Raw genomic sequence first — 15,755 nt, 5'->3', positions numbered from 1 at the left:
CCTGGGGCAACCATGGGTCCAAAATGCCAGGGAGAAAACAGGTCCTAATGAGAACTCACTGCTCCTGCTCCGCCTGGAAGAAGAGCAATCAGGACTCCAGGAACGAGTGTCCCTCAGTCCCATGGGTGACCCAGGACCTCAAGACAGCCCGCCATGCACCCAAGGCCCCTCTGTACACAGGGACCCAGAGCAGAACTGAGCTCTGCAGGGACAGCTTTCTAGGGGGCCACCCCCATGGGGCCTGGTAACAGACACTAGAACAGGGTTCCAGGTGCAGGGTCCTGAGGCAGAGGGCGCAAAGGACCCTGGGGCTTTGGGTGCCGCTGGAGTCTCAGCACAGAGAGTGCTTAGTATTTAAGTGAACGTGGGCAGCAAGGGATGGATGGAAGAATGTGGACGACGCGGTGTGCCTGCTCCCGTGGCCCAGGGCCCACTCAGTTCCCACCACCTGGCATGCTGCCCGGCAGCCTGTTCACACAGTGCAGGGTCTTTTAAAAAGCGTCCTTGAAACTGGGCCTCACCCTGGCTAAGGACTCTCTTGGTGGGTCCTTTGCAGGGAGAGACATACAAAGGGACTCAGGCCTCACCCAGGAGACGCGTCCTTTGGTTGAGACACTGCCACTGGCGATGGGCCCTCTCATTTCCATCTCAGAGCCATTGGCCCGGCTGTCCGCCCAGCACAGGGCACGAGGCATGGCATCATCACCTCTCTGAAGCTGCGGTCAGCTGCTGGACCTTTCCCATCCTCCTGGCCCCCTGCTTCCCTCCCTGTGACAAAAAGTCCTGACCTCATCTTGGGCCCCTGGAGAAGTCCCCAGGACCCTCTACTCTGGACCACCATTGGAATTCCCTGGGAGCTTTATTTAAAAAAAAAATGCAGCTTCCGGGCCTTCTTGCTGAGCTTAGAGAGCTAAGCCAAGCCGGGCCGCACCAGAGGCACCCGGGGACCCCATGGTCCAGCCCAAACATCTCTCTTGGCCCCCACCCGGCCCTGTTAGAGTTCCTTCACCAAAACTCACTCTCACCTCCCGTCCACGACCTCCAGGCTCCTCCTGTAGGTCTCAAGCCTTCCTGGGCGGGGCCAGTGCCCACTGGAGGCTCTGAGTGGCCTCTGTCTCTTGGCCCCCACACATGAACATCGCTCACTGTAGAGTCCCATCCAGAAGCCGGGGCTCAAACCCCAGCCTTGGGGGTCACTGCCCTCCGTGAGCCTCAGCCCCCCTCTTAGGGATAAGCCTGTGGTTAGTGTCATCTGGGGTTGTGGCTATAAATATTAAATGAAACAATACTTAGCATATTACGCTAGGTTTAGAATTTGGGAGCCTGCTCTCTGTCCACAGGGAGGAGGAGATGCTGGGCTGCCAGTGGCCACTGTGGAGCTGGGCCTGGGAGCCGGAAGATGGGCGGCGAGAGGAGGGGAGGGCCTGGGCACAGGAGTCTAGCCTCTGGGCCCAGCTGGTCCTGGGCCTTCAGTCCCCTGTCAGCAAGGCCCCTTGCAGATTGTGAACCCAGCCATGCTTCCCTGGTTTACACAGGACTCCAGCCCCAGCCAGTGGGACATAACACCATGCACCGTGGCTGCTGAGGACCACGGATAGAAGCGGGTCCCGCACTCAGACACTCTCCACGGCACACTTCTCCGCACTGTGCCCAGGGCCACAGGAAGTCAAACCTGGGTTCACCTCTCTGCTGGCCTCCAGGGCTCCCTCGCCTACTAGCCCCGTTGGAGCACTGGGTGCAGGGCACTAGCACCAGCAGCCCTCTGGGAGCCTGTGTGCTGGGGGTGGGGGTGGGATGAAAGTGGAGCCTGCGTGGGACTCCAGCAGAGGCAGCAGGAGGCTCCTCTGAGGCAGCCCTACTTCCCAGAGGGGCGATGACTCTTCACAGGGAAGGTCCTGCCTGGCCAGTGTCTCCTGCCAGGGTGACTAGATGCCAATCACATCCCAGCTCAGTGCACTTTCTTACCATCGTTTCTCTGAATTTAAACAGCTGAGCAATCGCCACTAACATCATTCTAGCCTCGAGCTTCGGCTCTTGAGGTGGTCGCCCTGGGTGACCACACTCTCTGCCCTCTGGGCTAAAAATGAACACAGCTGGCTGAGCTTGACAGCTCCAAACTCCAGGATGCCAAGGCACCGAGGGACGCAAACCTCTTCAAGACGTTTACCAATTACTATTGCACTGCAAAGAAAAAACAAATACAGGGCTAAGTAAAGCAACAAGGATGGATTGATGTCTCCCATCCACTCAGGATGTGCATTTGAATATAGCCAGCCATCAATCATTTGTTAAACAAAAGCATGGGGCACATCGACATATACACTTGCTGCTGCTTTCTGAAATGCAACCCGGAAGCAGTCTGCCAGGGCAGAAGCCACACCCAGAAGAATAGGGTGAGCACTGCTTAGGCGAGCAGATGAAGGATGGATGGAACAGCACAGCACAGCCCGGCAATCTCTTCTCACCTCTGGGTCCTGATCAAGGCTGCAGTGCACTTCCCTCGGGGCAGACAAACAGCCTGGGCTTTCAGCGGCTGAATGCTGACGAGGGACCTCCATTTCCTGAGGCCCAGCAGCAGGAGCAGTGATTAGACTCGAGAGGGATGAGCGCTCAGTCCACCAGGAGCAGCCCGCGACAGGAAAAAGACACTTCACCTCCCGGGCTCTGGAGCACACTGAAGAAAGAGCCCTGGCAAGTCTTGCTTTTCTAATCTGCAGCTGTTGCCAGGCGTGGTGGCGGACGCTTGTAATCCCCACGCTTGGGAGGTGGAGACAGGAGAATCGCGCAGGTTCGAAGCCAGGCTCGCTGGTTTAAGAGACCCTGTTTCCAAATAAAAATATAATCTGCAGCTGTCAGCAGGCTTGATCCTTTATTTTATCATATATTTTGGTACGGTGGCATTCTACCTCTGAGCTATACCTCCAGCCTTTTTTTTTTTTTAATTGAAACAAGGTCTTCACAATTTATTGAGGGTCTAACTACGTTGCTGAGGTTGGCCTTGAACCTGAGATCCCAGGCCTCCCAAGTACTGGGATTATGGGCATGCGCTACCACCCCCAGCTAAGGTGCCTATTCTAAACAGAGAGACCAAGCTGTTCTGCCAAACTTTTCTAACGCACAACATGCACACCTTAAAAAATAATAAAAAAAAGAAGGTAGAAAAGGACTCAGGTTGTTGGTAAACTAAACGATTTGCACAAAAAAACACATGCTTCCTTTTTGTGGAAACATATGCAGAAGGTTATGGTGAAAATAGCTCAAAATGAGTAAAAACATTCTCTTTTCTTATTGGATGGCAATGCCTTTCGGGGATGCTGCTTCTTCGTTTCCCAAGCCAAATCCACTGAGTCAAATCTGCACAGGCAGGCACCTGGCCAAGGCTGGAGGATGAGGCCTCGCTCCCACCTCTGACCACCAGGACTTTCCAGGGTGTTTTGTAGTCCAGGGGTTCCCCAATTCAATGGCCTTCTTCCTGAAGGGAGGTGAGTTTTGTAAATCTCCACGGAGCCAGTTCTGTGCCCTTTCAAAAAATGGCTCTTTCTTGAGCTGTGCACGGCTGTGCTCCCCCAGATGCGCCAAGCTCCTCCTCGAGGCTCCTCTTCCTCCCTTGCTGTAATCCAGGTTCTTCCTTCTGTTCTGCCAGAGTGACAACAGCCGGGTGCTAACCGGGCTGGGCTGCCACAAAGCCCTCCGGGGCATGGTTTCATAAGCACCCCTTCTTCAATCTTTCCCAAGGTACATTTTCCACTCCTTCTAGGACTTTCATACTTCCACATAGCATTTCTCCACGTTCAGAGGAAACATAGCTGGGCTTCCAGTTAGACTGAAGTGCTTTGATCAGAGTAAAGAATGGGCGCTAGGGAGAGTGAAGGGTGACTTCCAGTTTGTCACCGCGAGAGCCAGAGGTCACCATGTGCGCACTCCCAGCAGCTCCACAACAGCAAGACGGCATGCCTCCCTTTAAGGTGTGGCCGATACCATACTAACCATATTTGATGGTAATAGCATCACCATCAAATATTCCAGACCATGGTATTTCATTAGGAATATTCTCTAATCCCCAGGAATGCACATGACAACCCACTTTTTTTAGCCAGGCGTGGTGGCGCACGCTTGCAATCCCAGCATTCGGGAGGCTGAGACCGGAGGATCGCGGGTCACGGACAGCCTCAGCTACTACTTAGTGAGGCCCTCTGGAACCTAGGAGACCCTGTTTCAAAATAAAGAATAAAAAATAGGGCAGGGGGTGTAGCTCGGGGGTCGAATGTCCCTGGGTTTCATCCCCACACCTGCAAAAACAAAACAAAACCCCACTTTTTTGTGGGACCGAGGATGAAATCCAAGGGCATTCTACCTGAGCTATACCCCAAGCCCTATTTCTTTTCTTTAACAAGGGTCTCACTAAGTAGCTGAGGCTGTCCGAGAACCACAATCCTCCTGTTTCAGCCTCCCAAGTACTGGGATTACAAGTGTGCGCCACCACACCCGGCTGCACCCCGCTTTTAATAGTAATTGAAAAGGGGTGAAACAGGCTAGCACTGTCTCACCCAGACAGGGTCCCCATTTTGAAATGCTCTGCGATTCAGTCGGAGCCCACTCCTCCCCATCCCCCGGTAGAGGCAGCTGCCAGTATTGGAGGAGCCCCCTTCTTGCTCCCTCACCCCAGCACCACCTCCCACTCTGCACACCACCTGAGCTCAGGGCTATCCTTCAGCCTGCATCGGCCCAGATGCATCCCCAGCCGGAAACTTCACCCCTTGATTCTTGTCTCAGCCTCTCTCCTGCCTGCAGAATGAGCTCCCTACCAACCCATCTTGCCTCTTCAGCCCCCCTCCCCTCCTCTACCGCACACACACCAGCTGAGCACACAGCCCAGGCAGGGCCACACCTGGGGATGCCTCAGCCGGGGGATGGGGAGGAGTGGGCTCCGACTGAATCGCAGAGCATTTCAACCCACGGGATTTATGATGGGGAAGGGGACAGGAAGGATTCTCTTGAATCTGGGGGAAAAACTGCACACGCACATTTTTCTCCGGAAGGAATCAACAGTATTCCTGAGACACTTGATGGGGGCGAGGCTCTCACACAGGTTAGGAACTGCTGTTCCCTCACAGAGGGCAGAGTCCTGGATGGTTCACCGGCATTTGCAGAATCCAGAGTGATTCATCTCTCTGTCACATCCCCACCTCCCTGGGATCCAGCTACACTCAGACACCTGCAGTTCCCCAGACAGGACGTGTTCCTTAACACTGCTAGGCAAGAAGACAAAAGCCCATCTCTCTGGAATGTTCTAGCTCTGCTGGATGTTAAGAAGACATCGTAATAAACCATACCTACTCTATTTTGAAGCCCTTCCGGGGCCCACTCCGCGGGCCGCCCCCTGCTCTGTGCTGTCCCTGCATTCAGCAGGACAGTTATCATTCCCTGGAAGTGGCGGGTTCTGGCTCCCTGTGGATGCTGGACATCCACAGGACAGGTGTATCTTTGTTTGGTAACTCCAATGCTAAGCACGGTGTGTGCATACTGTAGGTACTCAATAAAGATTTAAAATTTCCATTTGTCTCTTCTAAATGACCTTACAGACTTAAACACTACTCACATTTGCTGAAAACCAAGAACGATCCTTTGAAAGAAATTGTTGGCTAGCTAAGAATAGGCCTCGCTTGGTTCAACACAGTACAGGATTATTAAATTTCTGGCTCTTGCAATTTTATATCACACTGGGCCAAAATCAGGACTTTGCTTAAAGGAATTTAAATAGATAGACCGATAACATCGCCAATAGATGCCTGAACTTTAGCTGAGGCTTGCAATGTTGGCAGAAGGTAATTTATTGAATTACTGATGCTCTTAATCAAGTACTGCTCCGAGCTCAGGGGAGAGCGTGCTGAGTCAATGGTAGCTGGAAGTTAGGGCCAGGGTTACTGTTTCAGAGCATTCTCCACTCAGCACTTAAGTGTCTAGCTGTTGCAAAGGCTGCTTTCGGGACTGGAAAAGCCACATGCTCAAAAAAAATGTGTGAATTACAAAGAATAATTTGACTGGTAACAATGCAAGTTTTGAGATGACTTGGAAGGTGGTTGGAAAGGAAAGTTTCCTTTTGATGAGTAAACTTCACAGTGCAAGGAACAGGGTAGCTGTTTTATGTTGGCTTATTAAAAGGAGCAGAAGTATTTTGTTCTCTTTGGAAGAACATTTTTTTATGCTTCCTATTCATTAGAGTAAGTCCCCTAAGGCAACACTTTGTTGGGCCAGATTGAGTTTCTGTAAATCCTTGAATGTAATAAAAGGACACAAATACTCTTTTTATTAATTTAGCCTGATTTCCTCCCCTATAATTATGAGAGAGCTCCTGCATTCAAGACTTGAGGTCTTTGGGGCTGCATTCTGTGCCCAATGCAAACATACATCACCCACGTGCTCAGAAACTGTCCTGTATCTTATCTCTTGCCACCCAGGAAGCAGGACGCAGGACTCAGGATGCAGGGTGCAGGGCTCACTCTTGGAGTCAAAGGAGAATGTGCAGGCAGGCTTCCTCAGCTGCAGAGAATGCACGGCAAAAGTTCAGCACCCCAGCAGCCCATGAGGCAAAGACTGGGAAGGAGGGGGCTGTGGGCAGCAGTCGGGGCTGCCCGGTAGAGTCCCACAGGGCTCTCTGGAATCTGGAAACTGGGCGGAGGGTGCATTCTGCAGCAAAGATTTACTTTGTTCTAGGGAGGAAGCCAGAAGCCTTCCCACCTCCAATGACCCATCCACTTGACCTCCAAACAACCCAGCCTGCCACTGACTGCCTGCAACTGAGTGTACTCTGTTACAAGCAGACTGATACAGAGTGGCTATGAGCAGGGCCAGTCCTGGGAAACACTGGGCACGGTGTCCACCATGCGAGCTCTTATCTCCTTCGTCCTCCTGTGCCCCTCCCAGCCCCAACAGAAGTCGGTGATTGACACCAGAATTCAAACATCAGCCTCTCCTTAGGAGACACAGTCCTCTGCGTAGGCTTTCTAGCTGTGCCATATTCCAACAACGAAGGACAAGAATTTCACACACACACACACACACACACACACACACACACACGCTAACGTGGTGGAGTGGCAGAAGCAGAGGCCGGTCAGGGAGGGTGGCCCCAGGGCTGGACATCACACTGTAGGTGGATGTCCACCCTCGAGGCTGTTCTCTTTGTACTGGAGGAGACGGGAAGGCCAGAGCTCCCAGAGCTTCCCAGGGAGCGTGCCTGCCAGGGTAGGGCTCCACTTGCTGGCTCTGCTCAGAGGGCAAATCCTCAGTGCTCCGGCCCACGTGTGCTCGTTGGCTGAGGGGTCAGGGCCAGGGCCAGGGCCAGGGTGCTGAGAGCACACAGCCCTGCCAGGCAAGACCAGCCCAAGCCCCATTGTAGAGACACAGCCCGAAACACCAAGTCCTTAGGAAGCGAGAGACAAAATAAAAAGAAGGGATGAAGGCCATTTAACACAATCCATTGTAATCAAGCCGCTCTGTGATCGGATGTTCAAAAGTCTCAGTTGAGAGGGGGAAAAAAAAAAGAAACTAATTTTCTCCCTAGAATAAAATCCAGTGACTAATGGCCAGCTGGAAACATCCAAATAGATGTGAAGACATTTATAACCCCAAATTATATCTGCGTTTTTGGAATGGGACGCTTCCTCTGCCTTGGGGACAGATGGTCTCAAGCCTTTGCTTCAGGCCCTGTGGGCCCGCTGCACACCTCTGCACACACCTGTGCCCACCCTTGCCGCGGCCCAGGAGCTGCCCAGGAAGGACACTTGCACATTGTGTGGATCTAGTGATCACAGGCCCCAATCTGACCCTGCTTCTTCTGCCCCAAAGCACTTGTACTTAGCAGCCTCAGGCTCTGCCACCCCCACCCCATGCAAAACAAAGTCCTGCCCACTAGACTGTCCACACGGAGTGAAGCCATGTCTGGGCGAGCCCTCTGTACCAGCCTCCTGCACTGCTATCTGGATCTGCTCCTTGACGCACTATCACTGCCAGACATCCAGCCCCGCTTCCCACTCCAGGGCACTTCAGGGTGTGTGTTGGGGCCCTGGGATGCTGTCACCAGCAGCCAGCCAGGGAGCTGATGGTGGAGTTGAGCACCTACTCCAGGCCCATGATAGGACTCAGGCTTTCCCGGGAATCGGAGCCCATGCTGCTGGTACCCAGACCTGGGATCCGAACAAGTTTTCCTATCAAATTTTTTTTTTTTTTTTTTGCAGTACTGGGGCTGGAATTCAGGGGCATTCTACCTCCAAGCTACAACCCCAGACCTATTTTTTATTCTGTATTTTGAAACAGGGTCTCAATAAGTTGCAGAGGGCCTCACTAAGTAGCTGAGGCTGGCCACAAAACTGTGATTCTGTCTCAGCCTCCCAAATACTGAGATTACAAGAGTGCACCACCACACCCTACTTTCCTATCGATTCTTGATTCTTCACCCAATAAACATGAACATCAAAACATTCGCCTCAAACATCTTAGGTTTTTAGAGCAAAGGATGGGCTTTTTTTTTTTTTTCCAAAGTGTTTCTACTCCCAGTGAAGTTTATATTTGCTTTGGGGAGAAAAAAAGACTTTTTTATTACTTGATAAATTATGCAGTGATAGACTTGATTAAATTTTTAATTGCATTTTTTAGATATTTCAAAACAGATGTCCATCCCTTAAAAATATTTTATTTGGTCCTTATTTTATTGGGAGCCAATATAAAAGGATATGTTTATTTGTTTTTCTGAAATATGTTGTTAAAGAGTTTTTATTTTGTAAGTCTCATCCATCCCTTTGAAGTATTTATATAGTTGAAAGAAAGACACGGGGCCCACATTTCTGGCAGTGAGCCGGCTGCAGGAAGAGTTCAAAGGCTGTGAACCACATCAAAACTCCCGGAGAGGAACACCTGGACAGGGCAGACGGGCAGACGTTGACGAGGGTGGGGGTAGGGGGAGCCTTGGGGAACCACAGCCAGAGCCCAGAGAAGAAAAGAAGGTTGGCTTGGTTAATCCCCAAGCTAGGGAGCTGAGCTCTTGCAGCCCACATCCCGCACCTGGGTCAGCTGGGGCATAGTAACATTTTACAAACTCTATTACCTTGGGAGTGGTGGATCTCAAATCTTAATCATTTAGAATACTAGCCAGCACTCTGTTGCCGTGAAAAAAAAAAATACACATGACAGAAAATAAGAAGGTAGCCCTGCAAAATAAACTCTGGATACATCTGGGGCCAGTCCCCAACATGAACGGCAATGCAGCGTGCGCCGTGAGCCTGTCTACGTCTTGCAGAGCTGGTACACTGAGCCGGGAGAGACGCCAGGGCTAGGCGGAAGAGCAGCAGGGGCGGCTCCAGCCTTGGACCCAGCTGCACACCATCATCCGGTCTTGGGTCTGTGGTCCTGGTACCAGGGCTGGGAGAGGCTCAGAGATGGTCCGAGTGTCCCCTCTCTCGGGAGGTGAGAGGAGAGTTTCAGGGGCAGCCCATAGGTTGAGAGCGGTATGGTCAGGTCTAGACCCTGCCCTCTTCCCTTGGCCCCATACACCTTCTCCAGACTGGGTCACTAGTGCCGGAGTCGATGGTGGATGCTGAAGAATGAATTCATTCACGGAGCCAAGGAAGCGATGACTATGAGGTTAACTACTTCATCTTGCAAAATTTACATAACCATTCTGATTAGTGTTCAAGAAATAAAGATACCCCAGCATGTCACGTACATCCTACAGATTGCCTCACGGATCGAGACGGCATGCACAGGGAGCATCTGTCTACTCGTATGGATACTGGCTTTGATCACTTCTTCACTTAGACCTCATTGGTTTTTAACACATGCATTATGCAGGATAAAGGCTTCAGGGGAGCCAGGCCTTGTACTTGAACATCGCACGCCCCTTCACAGAGCCCTCTAGAGGATGGGATCAGCTCCATCCTGAGAAGACAACACCCAGGCACGACAGGTGAGCACTTAGCCAAGGCCACGTCAGAGCCAGGATCCCAGTCCCTGCAGAGCCCCTGGTGGAGAGGAGCCACTACTGCATGAAACAATTAGGAATCAAAACCCAGATCAGTGAGGGCTAGGACAGGCCTAACTATCCTTCTATGGAGCTGGGAGGAAGCAAGATGGCTCCTGGGGGAGGGCCCAGGGAGGCTGTGCGGAGGCTGAGGCATCCGAGTTGGGCCTTGAGGTTTGGGTAGGAGTCCTATGATGGAGAGAGAGAGGGTGATGCAGGTTCTGCCTCCTGGGATGTGAAAAGCAGGGTTGGGGGCTTCAGAGAAGGAGAAGGACACTTTCACCAACTGACACCCAAGGATGTGTCTCTACCGTCCCTCTCAGGGGTGCATACAGGAGTCCCCGGAGGGAAGAGTCTCCTTATAGGACACCTAGCTTCTGGGCCCCCTCCTGGCTTCTGTGCAGGTGGAGCCGCTAAAGGGAAGCCCAGCTGGCCAGGCGCCCCCCTCCCCACCCACAGAAGGGAGCAGAGGTGCAGGGCCTGGCTGCGCTTACTCTGTACCCTACGGACCTCCAGAAATCACACTGCCACTCCCTCAAGACCCCCACAACCGACTCAGCTGGGGGCCAAGGGGTAATGTGGTTACATCACCCAGAATCCAGCTGGATTCATCCAGTGACCTGGCCTCTCCAAGGGCAAGTTCAGCTCCAGCCAAGGCTGCACATGGAAAGTGGGCTGGGGAGGAGGCAGCGCCGATTCCCCGGGTGTCACTAACGTCAGTAAGCCGAGGGCTGGGCCGAGGTCACGCTCAGGGGCAGGGTCGCCGCTGGCAGGGCTGGGTGCTACCGCAGGCCCCGCTCACTGGCCACCAGCCCCAGTCCTGCTCCACTCAATTCCTGGTCTCATGCTCCCCACAAGCCTAGAACCTGTGCTGAGAGCCCTGCTCGCCCTACCAGCTCTGTCCAGACCCCGAGTGAGCCTGGTGGTCAGAGCCTGCCTGGCCCCGCGCCTCACCCTTTCATGCCAGTCTTGGCTGAGTGCCTCCGTTCTGGAAAGACCCTTAGTGTCTTCACACACACACACACACACACACACACACACACACACACCACACACACACACACACACACACACACCCTAGACAGGCACTGTTCATTCTGCAGAACTTCATGGGCCTCTGCTGTGGTGTCCAGGCGCCCGGGGTCAAGGCCACCTGGGTCAGGGGCCGAGCTGATGCATGACCGGTCCTCCCGTGCACTCCTTCACTCTACAGCACAGGGAGGCCACATTCCTCTTCCCAGAGTTTCCTGGATGGCACAGACTCCAGACGAAGCCATGTGCAATTCTGCAGACATCTCTGCCTCCCTTCCCAGGAGGATTTCCCCGTGCCGGAAGGCATTCCGGCCAGGTTCATCCAGGTCTGGGCTGGGCTCGGCCTCACTTTCCAGTGCGTTGCCCAGCTTTCCCTAGAGGGTCCCGGCTCCAAGAGCTGTCAGTCGCCCCGCCACGCCCGAAGGCGGTGGGTGCTGCCTGGCGCACCTGCGGGCGGGGGCTCGGCTCAGCCCCCCGCGGCGCCCTACTCCGCCCCGCCCGGAGTTGGCTCAACTCCAGTCACTTTCTGGCAAGGCTCGGGTCTCAGCCCCGGTGCGCACCGGCCGGCGCCCTCGCCGACTGCGCCGGCATCGGTGGCCGGGCACGGCTGCCCGGGCACGGTCGCCACCGCGGACGCTCGCTCGCCGCTCTGTTTACCGGGAGGGCGCCGGCGCTGCCGCCCTGGCCGCCAAGTTGGGCTGGGGGCCCTGGGGGAGGGGACGCCGCGGGCAGGGGCCGGGGCGCGCGACCCCCAGCCGCCGGCCGGCCGGGCCCTCCGCGGAGCCGGGCGCCGTCCCGCCCGCCGCCCGCCGCCCGCTCACCTCCGGGGCGCCGGTGCTGTCGCGCGGATCGCGCCGCCGCCGCGGCTCCGCATCTCCCGGGTCGCCCGCCGCCCTCCGGGCGCCCGCTGTCCCCGCCGGGCGATGGCGGGCCGTGGGGACCCGCGCAGGCTCGGGTGCGGGCGCAGCTCGCGACGCCTCCTGTCGCCCGCAGCCCCGCAGGGAATCTGTCCGGCCGGTCCCACCGCCTCCTCGGCCGCCGAGGCTCCGCGGCGGCGGGGGCGGGGGCCGCGGCGCTGCGAGGGGCGGGGGCGACGCCTGGCGCCCGGCTCGGGGAGCGCACCGCGCCGCCGCCCGCCCCGGGCTGCCCCGCCCGCCCCGGGCCCTGGAGCCCCTGGGCGTCGCCCACCTGCTGGGCTGGCGTCTCCGGGGGAGCCCCCGGCCCAGCTGCTCCGGCTCTGACCTAGGTGCAGATGGAGTATTGACAAGCTGCGACGGGCGCTCATGCCGGCTGGGAAGAAAAGTGAAGGCCTTGCCTGGCCAGCCTTGGCCCTGGACACCAGGAAGTAGCCTGCTCAGGACTGATCTTAGGCCTAATGGCTGGTACCCTCAAACACTCCCGGCTTGTTGAAGTAGGCAGGACCCTGAGATCTCCTCCTGCGCGTGGCCCCTCCTCCCCAAAGATGGAAAGAGGGCGTCCCTGGGCAGATGTTGGGGCGGGCTCAAGTGTCAGTAAGACCATTTCTGCCAAACTAGACCCCCTGGAAGAGCAAGAGAGGAAAGGGTCTGCGGCTGCTGTTTCCAGCGACTTCTTTCCTGGGGATTTCATTTGCTCTGCTTAGAGATTTGAGAGAAAAGGAAATTCCATCAGAGGCGCGGAGAGGCTACCAAAGTCTTTGCCCAGCCGCGTTCTGAACCTCTGTGCGGTGCCCTCAGGAAGGATGCTGTGATGGAGCTTGTTCACTAGGCTCTCGGAGGAAAGATGAGTCAAGAGTAAGACAGTGGCACTTAGAGGTGTTAACCACCCGGCGTCCGGGACCCAGGGGGGCCTTTCTGATGAATGGCACTACCAACTGCTGACGGACAGGCGTCATGATCAGCCTGCCAGAATGTAGCTTCTGTTCCACCAGGTGCAAAGCCCGGGAGCTCAGCCTTCCTCCCCTGGCCTGGCTCAGCCCACCCTGGGGTCCTGCCGGGAGCTGTGAACGCCAGCCCTGGGCACAGAACTCTGCACAGGGGACCTCTGCTCTGAGCCCCGCAGCTCCAGCTTCTGCCGTCTCAGGCCAGCTCTCCCTCTTGGTTCCTCCACAGACGCAGCTGTGTCCGCCTCCACCCCCATCTGTGCCTCCCCATCCATGCCCAAGTCTGCGTGCTGTCTAGCTCCTTGGTGCCTCTCCAGGGTCCTTTGTCTCTCCTCTCACTGGCTTTATATTTAATACCACTGCAGTGTGCACCCAACTAAAAGCCTCTCTGACTGCAGGGAGGCCCAAGCCACATTCCTTCCTGTCTGGGGCTCTGTAACTTTGCCACCTTCTTTACCAGTTGTCTTTGGAAGATAGCCACACACCCCTCCCCTCTGCCACCCTCCTGCCATCCTCATCATTATTTGAGATTACTTATAGCTTTAATTGTTTTGGTGTCTGTCACCCTTTCTTCCCTTGACCCAGGGCTGGAAGCTCCAGCAGCCTCTCTCCACCTTGAGCTCCTAACGCACGGGTAGCTGGAGGTACTCAGTGAGCCGGTGTGAGCTGGCAGAGCAGGGCGCTGCAGCGACCCTCCGGGAACAGCCCAGGTTGGGCAGGGCCAGGTGGCCTAGTGTCGTCATCCCGCTCTGGACGGTCCTGCCCATACAGCTGCAGAGCCAGGCTTCAGTCCAAGAAGACGATGCTTCAAAGCTCTGATAAGCACCATTTTGCTTGTTAACACCGCAGGGCTGGGGAGACAGAGACTGTCATCCAGGAAGAGCAACACGTCTGCTCTGTCAGACATCTGCTGCGGGAAAGTGAACAGCCCTGGAGCACGAGGAGGCAGATGGTCCTTCCTTCTCACAGGGCCCTCCTGGTAGGGCCCCAAAGATTCTTCTCGGAATTAAGCAATGTTCCTTAATGTCTTCTCAGGCCTTCAGAATCCATGTCCCAGAGACCTGTGTCTTCACGTACACATAGAACAGGGTCTTGTACACTCCCATACAGAAGCCCCTGCTTCTCACTCCTCGTCTTTGTTGCTTTGGACTCAGGGCCCTGGTTCACATCACTGTCAATTCCTTTCTCCCCATCCTAAGTTCTGGTGCCACCCCGTTTGCCATATTGAACACACTACCACGCATCTTTCAGGATCCTGGGACACAGCACCTCTCTAGTCCATGGCTTCTCTGCCTGTCCAAGCCCATTCTGGCCTGGCCAGCACCATCCCAGCCACTCCCCTGGTTCCTGTTCTAACCTGTGCCTGTGCAGCCCCGCTCCTGTACAACACGATGCTGCAGGCGGTGGACCAGGACCCTTCACATTACTTTCAGTGCTTCTCCGTGATCAGAGGACTGGGCTACCTTAGGTTTATCTGCAGTGACTTGACAGTGCTCACCTTGTTTATTGAACTTAACCAAAATTCAAGTGTGGATGCTAGAAACGCTTTCCAAGGGGATAAGAAAAAAAGGAAGAAGGAAAAAAAAAAATCAATGTGTGCAAAGCCAAGAAGAATTTGCTTCAAAGAGTATTCAGAAACATTAACATAAAGTTGAGCATGATGGCACACATCTGTAATCCTGGTATTTGGGAGGCTGAATCAGGAGGAGCACGGGTTCAGAGCCAGCCTCAGCAACTCCCGAGGCTTCTCAGTAACTTAGTGAGATCCTGCTTCCAAATAAAAGATAAAACATGCCTGGGGTGTAGATTGGTGGTAGAATACCCCTGAGTTCACCAAACATAAATAAGTAAAATAAAAGTAACATAAAATGATTCAACTTTAGAAGAAAAAGTCAAGTCTGGGCAGTTGTCTGGCTCTAAGGCAGGCTAAGCAAGGACCAAAGGAGCCTGCCATGTCTCATGGACCCTGGGACACAGGATGCTTTTGTCCAGGACCTGTCCCCATGGCGGGAACACTGGGGATAGTTGTGCTGCTCCCAAGAATGTACCAGAATGAAGAGAGGAACAGACTCAGAACTCCTCACTTCTACACGACCTCCATAGTCTTCTCTCTCACCCCCTTTTCCCAGGTTATGCACCAGCGCTAACAGTACTACCCACTGGAGCCAAGAGGACCGGCCCTTTGTAAGAGGACGCCTCTGCTTTTGCAGAAAAAGAGATGGTCGTTTCCGACTCCAGCCCTCACAATACCTTAATCTTTGTTTTTCCTTGATGAATAATATATATGTTTGTATAGATCCCAAGGTACAGAATCGAATAAAAACATGTGCATAAACTAGTGGCATACATTCTCCTATCAAGATACTGACGTTCCCACCACCCCAGGAACCTCCCCCACGTCCCCTATCAAAAACTCCCCCATGCCCACCAAACATAACCACCGAACTGATGTCCGTTACCATAAACTGGCTTGGTCCATGTCTTCACAGAAATGTAATATATAGGACACTATTTCTTGTTACTTTCACATTGTGAAATCTTCTTGAGATTCATTCTTTATATTAGTAGTTTTAAGTAATGTCTCTTTTTCTTTTACTTGCTTTTAAAATTCTCTTCTCCATGCTATTTTTTTCCTTTTAAATTTGATTAAATTGTGTCTTGGTTTGGTATTCTTTGTGTTTTATACTATTTGGAATTATTTGAGTAGCCTTCTTCTTCTTCTTCTTCTTCTTCTTCTTCTTCTTCTTCTTCTTCTTCTTTTTCTTCTTCTTCTTCTCCTCCTCCTCCTCCTCCTCCTCCTCCTCCTCCTCTTCCTCCTTCTCCTCCTCCTTCTCCTTCTCCTCCTCC

The 15,755-nt window shown here is 54.1% G+C and overlaps 1 protein-coding gene across 1 annotated transcript in view; it reads right to left on the bottom strand.

Annotated features, from left to right (window-relative positions):
* The window catches only part of PTPRE (protein tyrosine phosphatase receptor type E), a gene marked incomplete at both ends in the record, with an annotated part of 150,623 nt that extends 138,702 nt beyond the window's left edge, over positions 1-11,921 (bottom strand). The window contains one exon of the mRNA XM_080694103.1: positions 11,869-11,921. Within this exon, the coding sequence (XP_080550229.1) occupies positions 11,869-11,921 (53 nt within the window). The remainder of the gene's footprint in view (positions 1-11,868) is intronic.
* Between the last annotated feature and the right edge of the window lie 3,834 nt (positions 11,922-15,755).

The sequence above is a fragment of the Muscardinus avellanarius genome, assembly GCF_963383645.1.
Source record: "Muscardinus avellanarius genome assembly, chromosome: 4".
NCBI classification, from domain to species: Eukaryota; Metazoa; Chordata; class Mammalia; order Rodentia; family Gliridae; genus Muscardinus; species Muscardinus avellanarius.
Note: the sequence above shows the minus strand (reverse complement) of the source record. Positions and strands in the feature narration are given on the sequence as shown.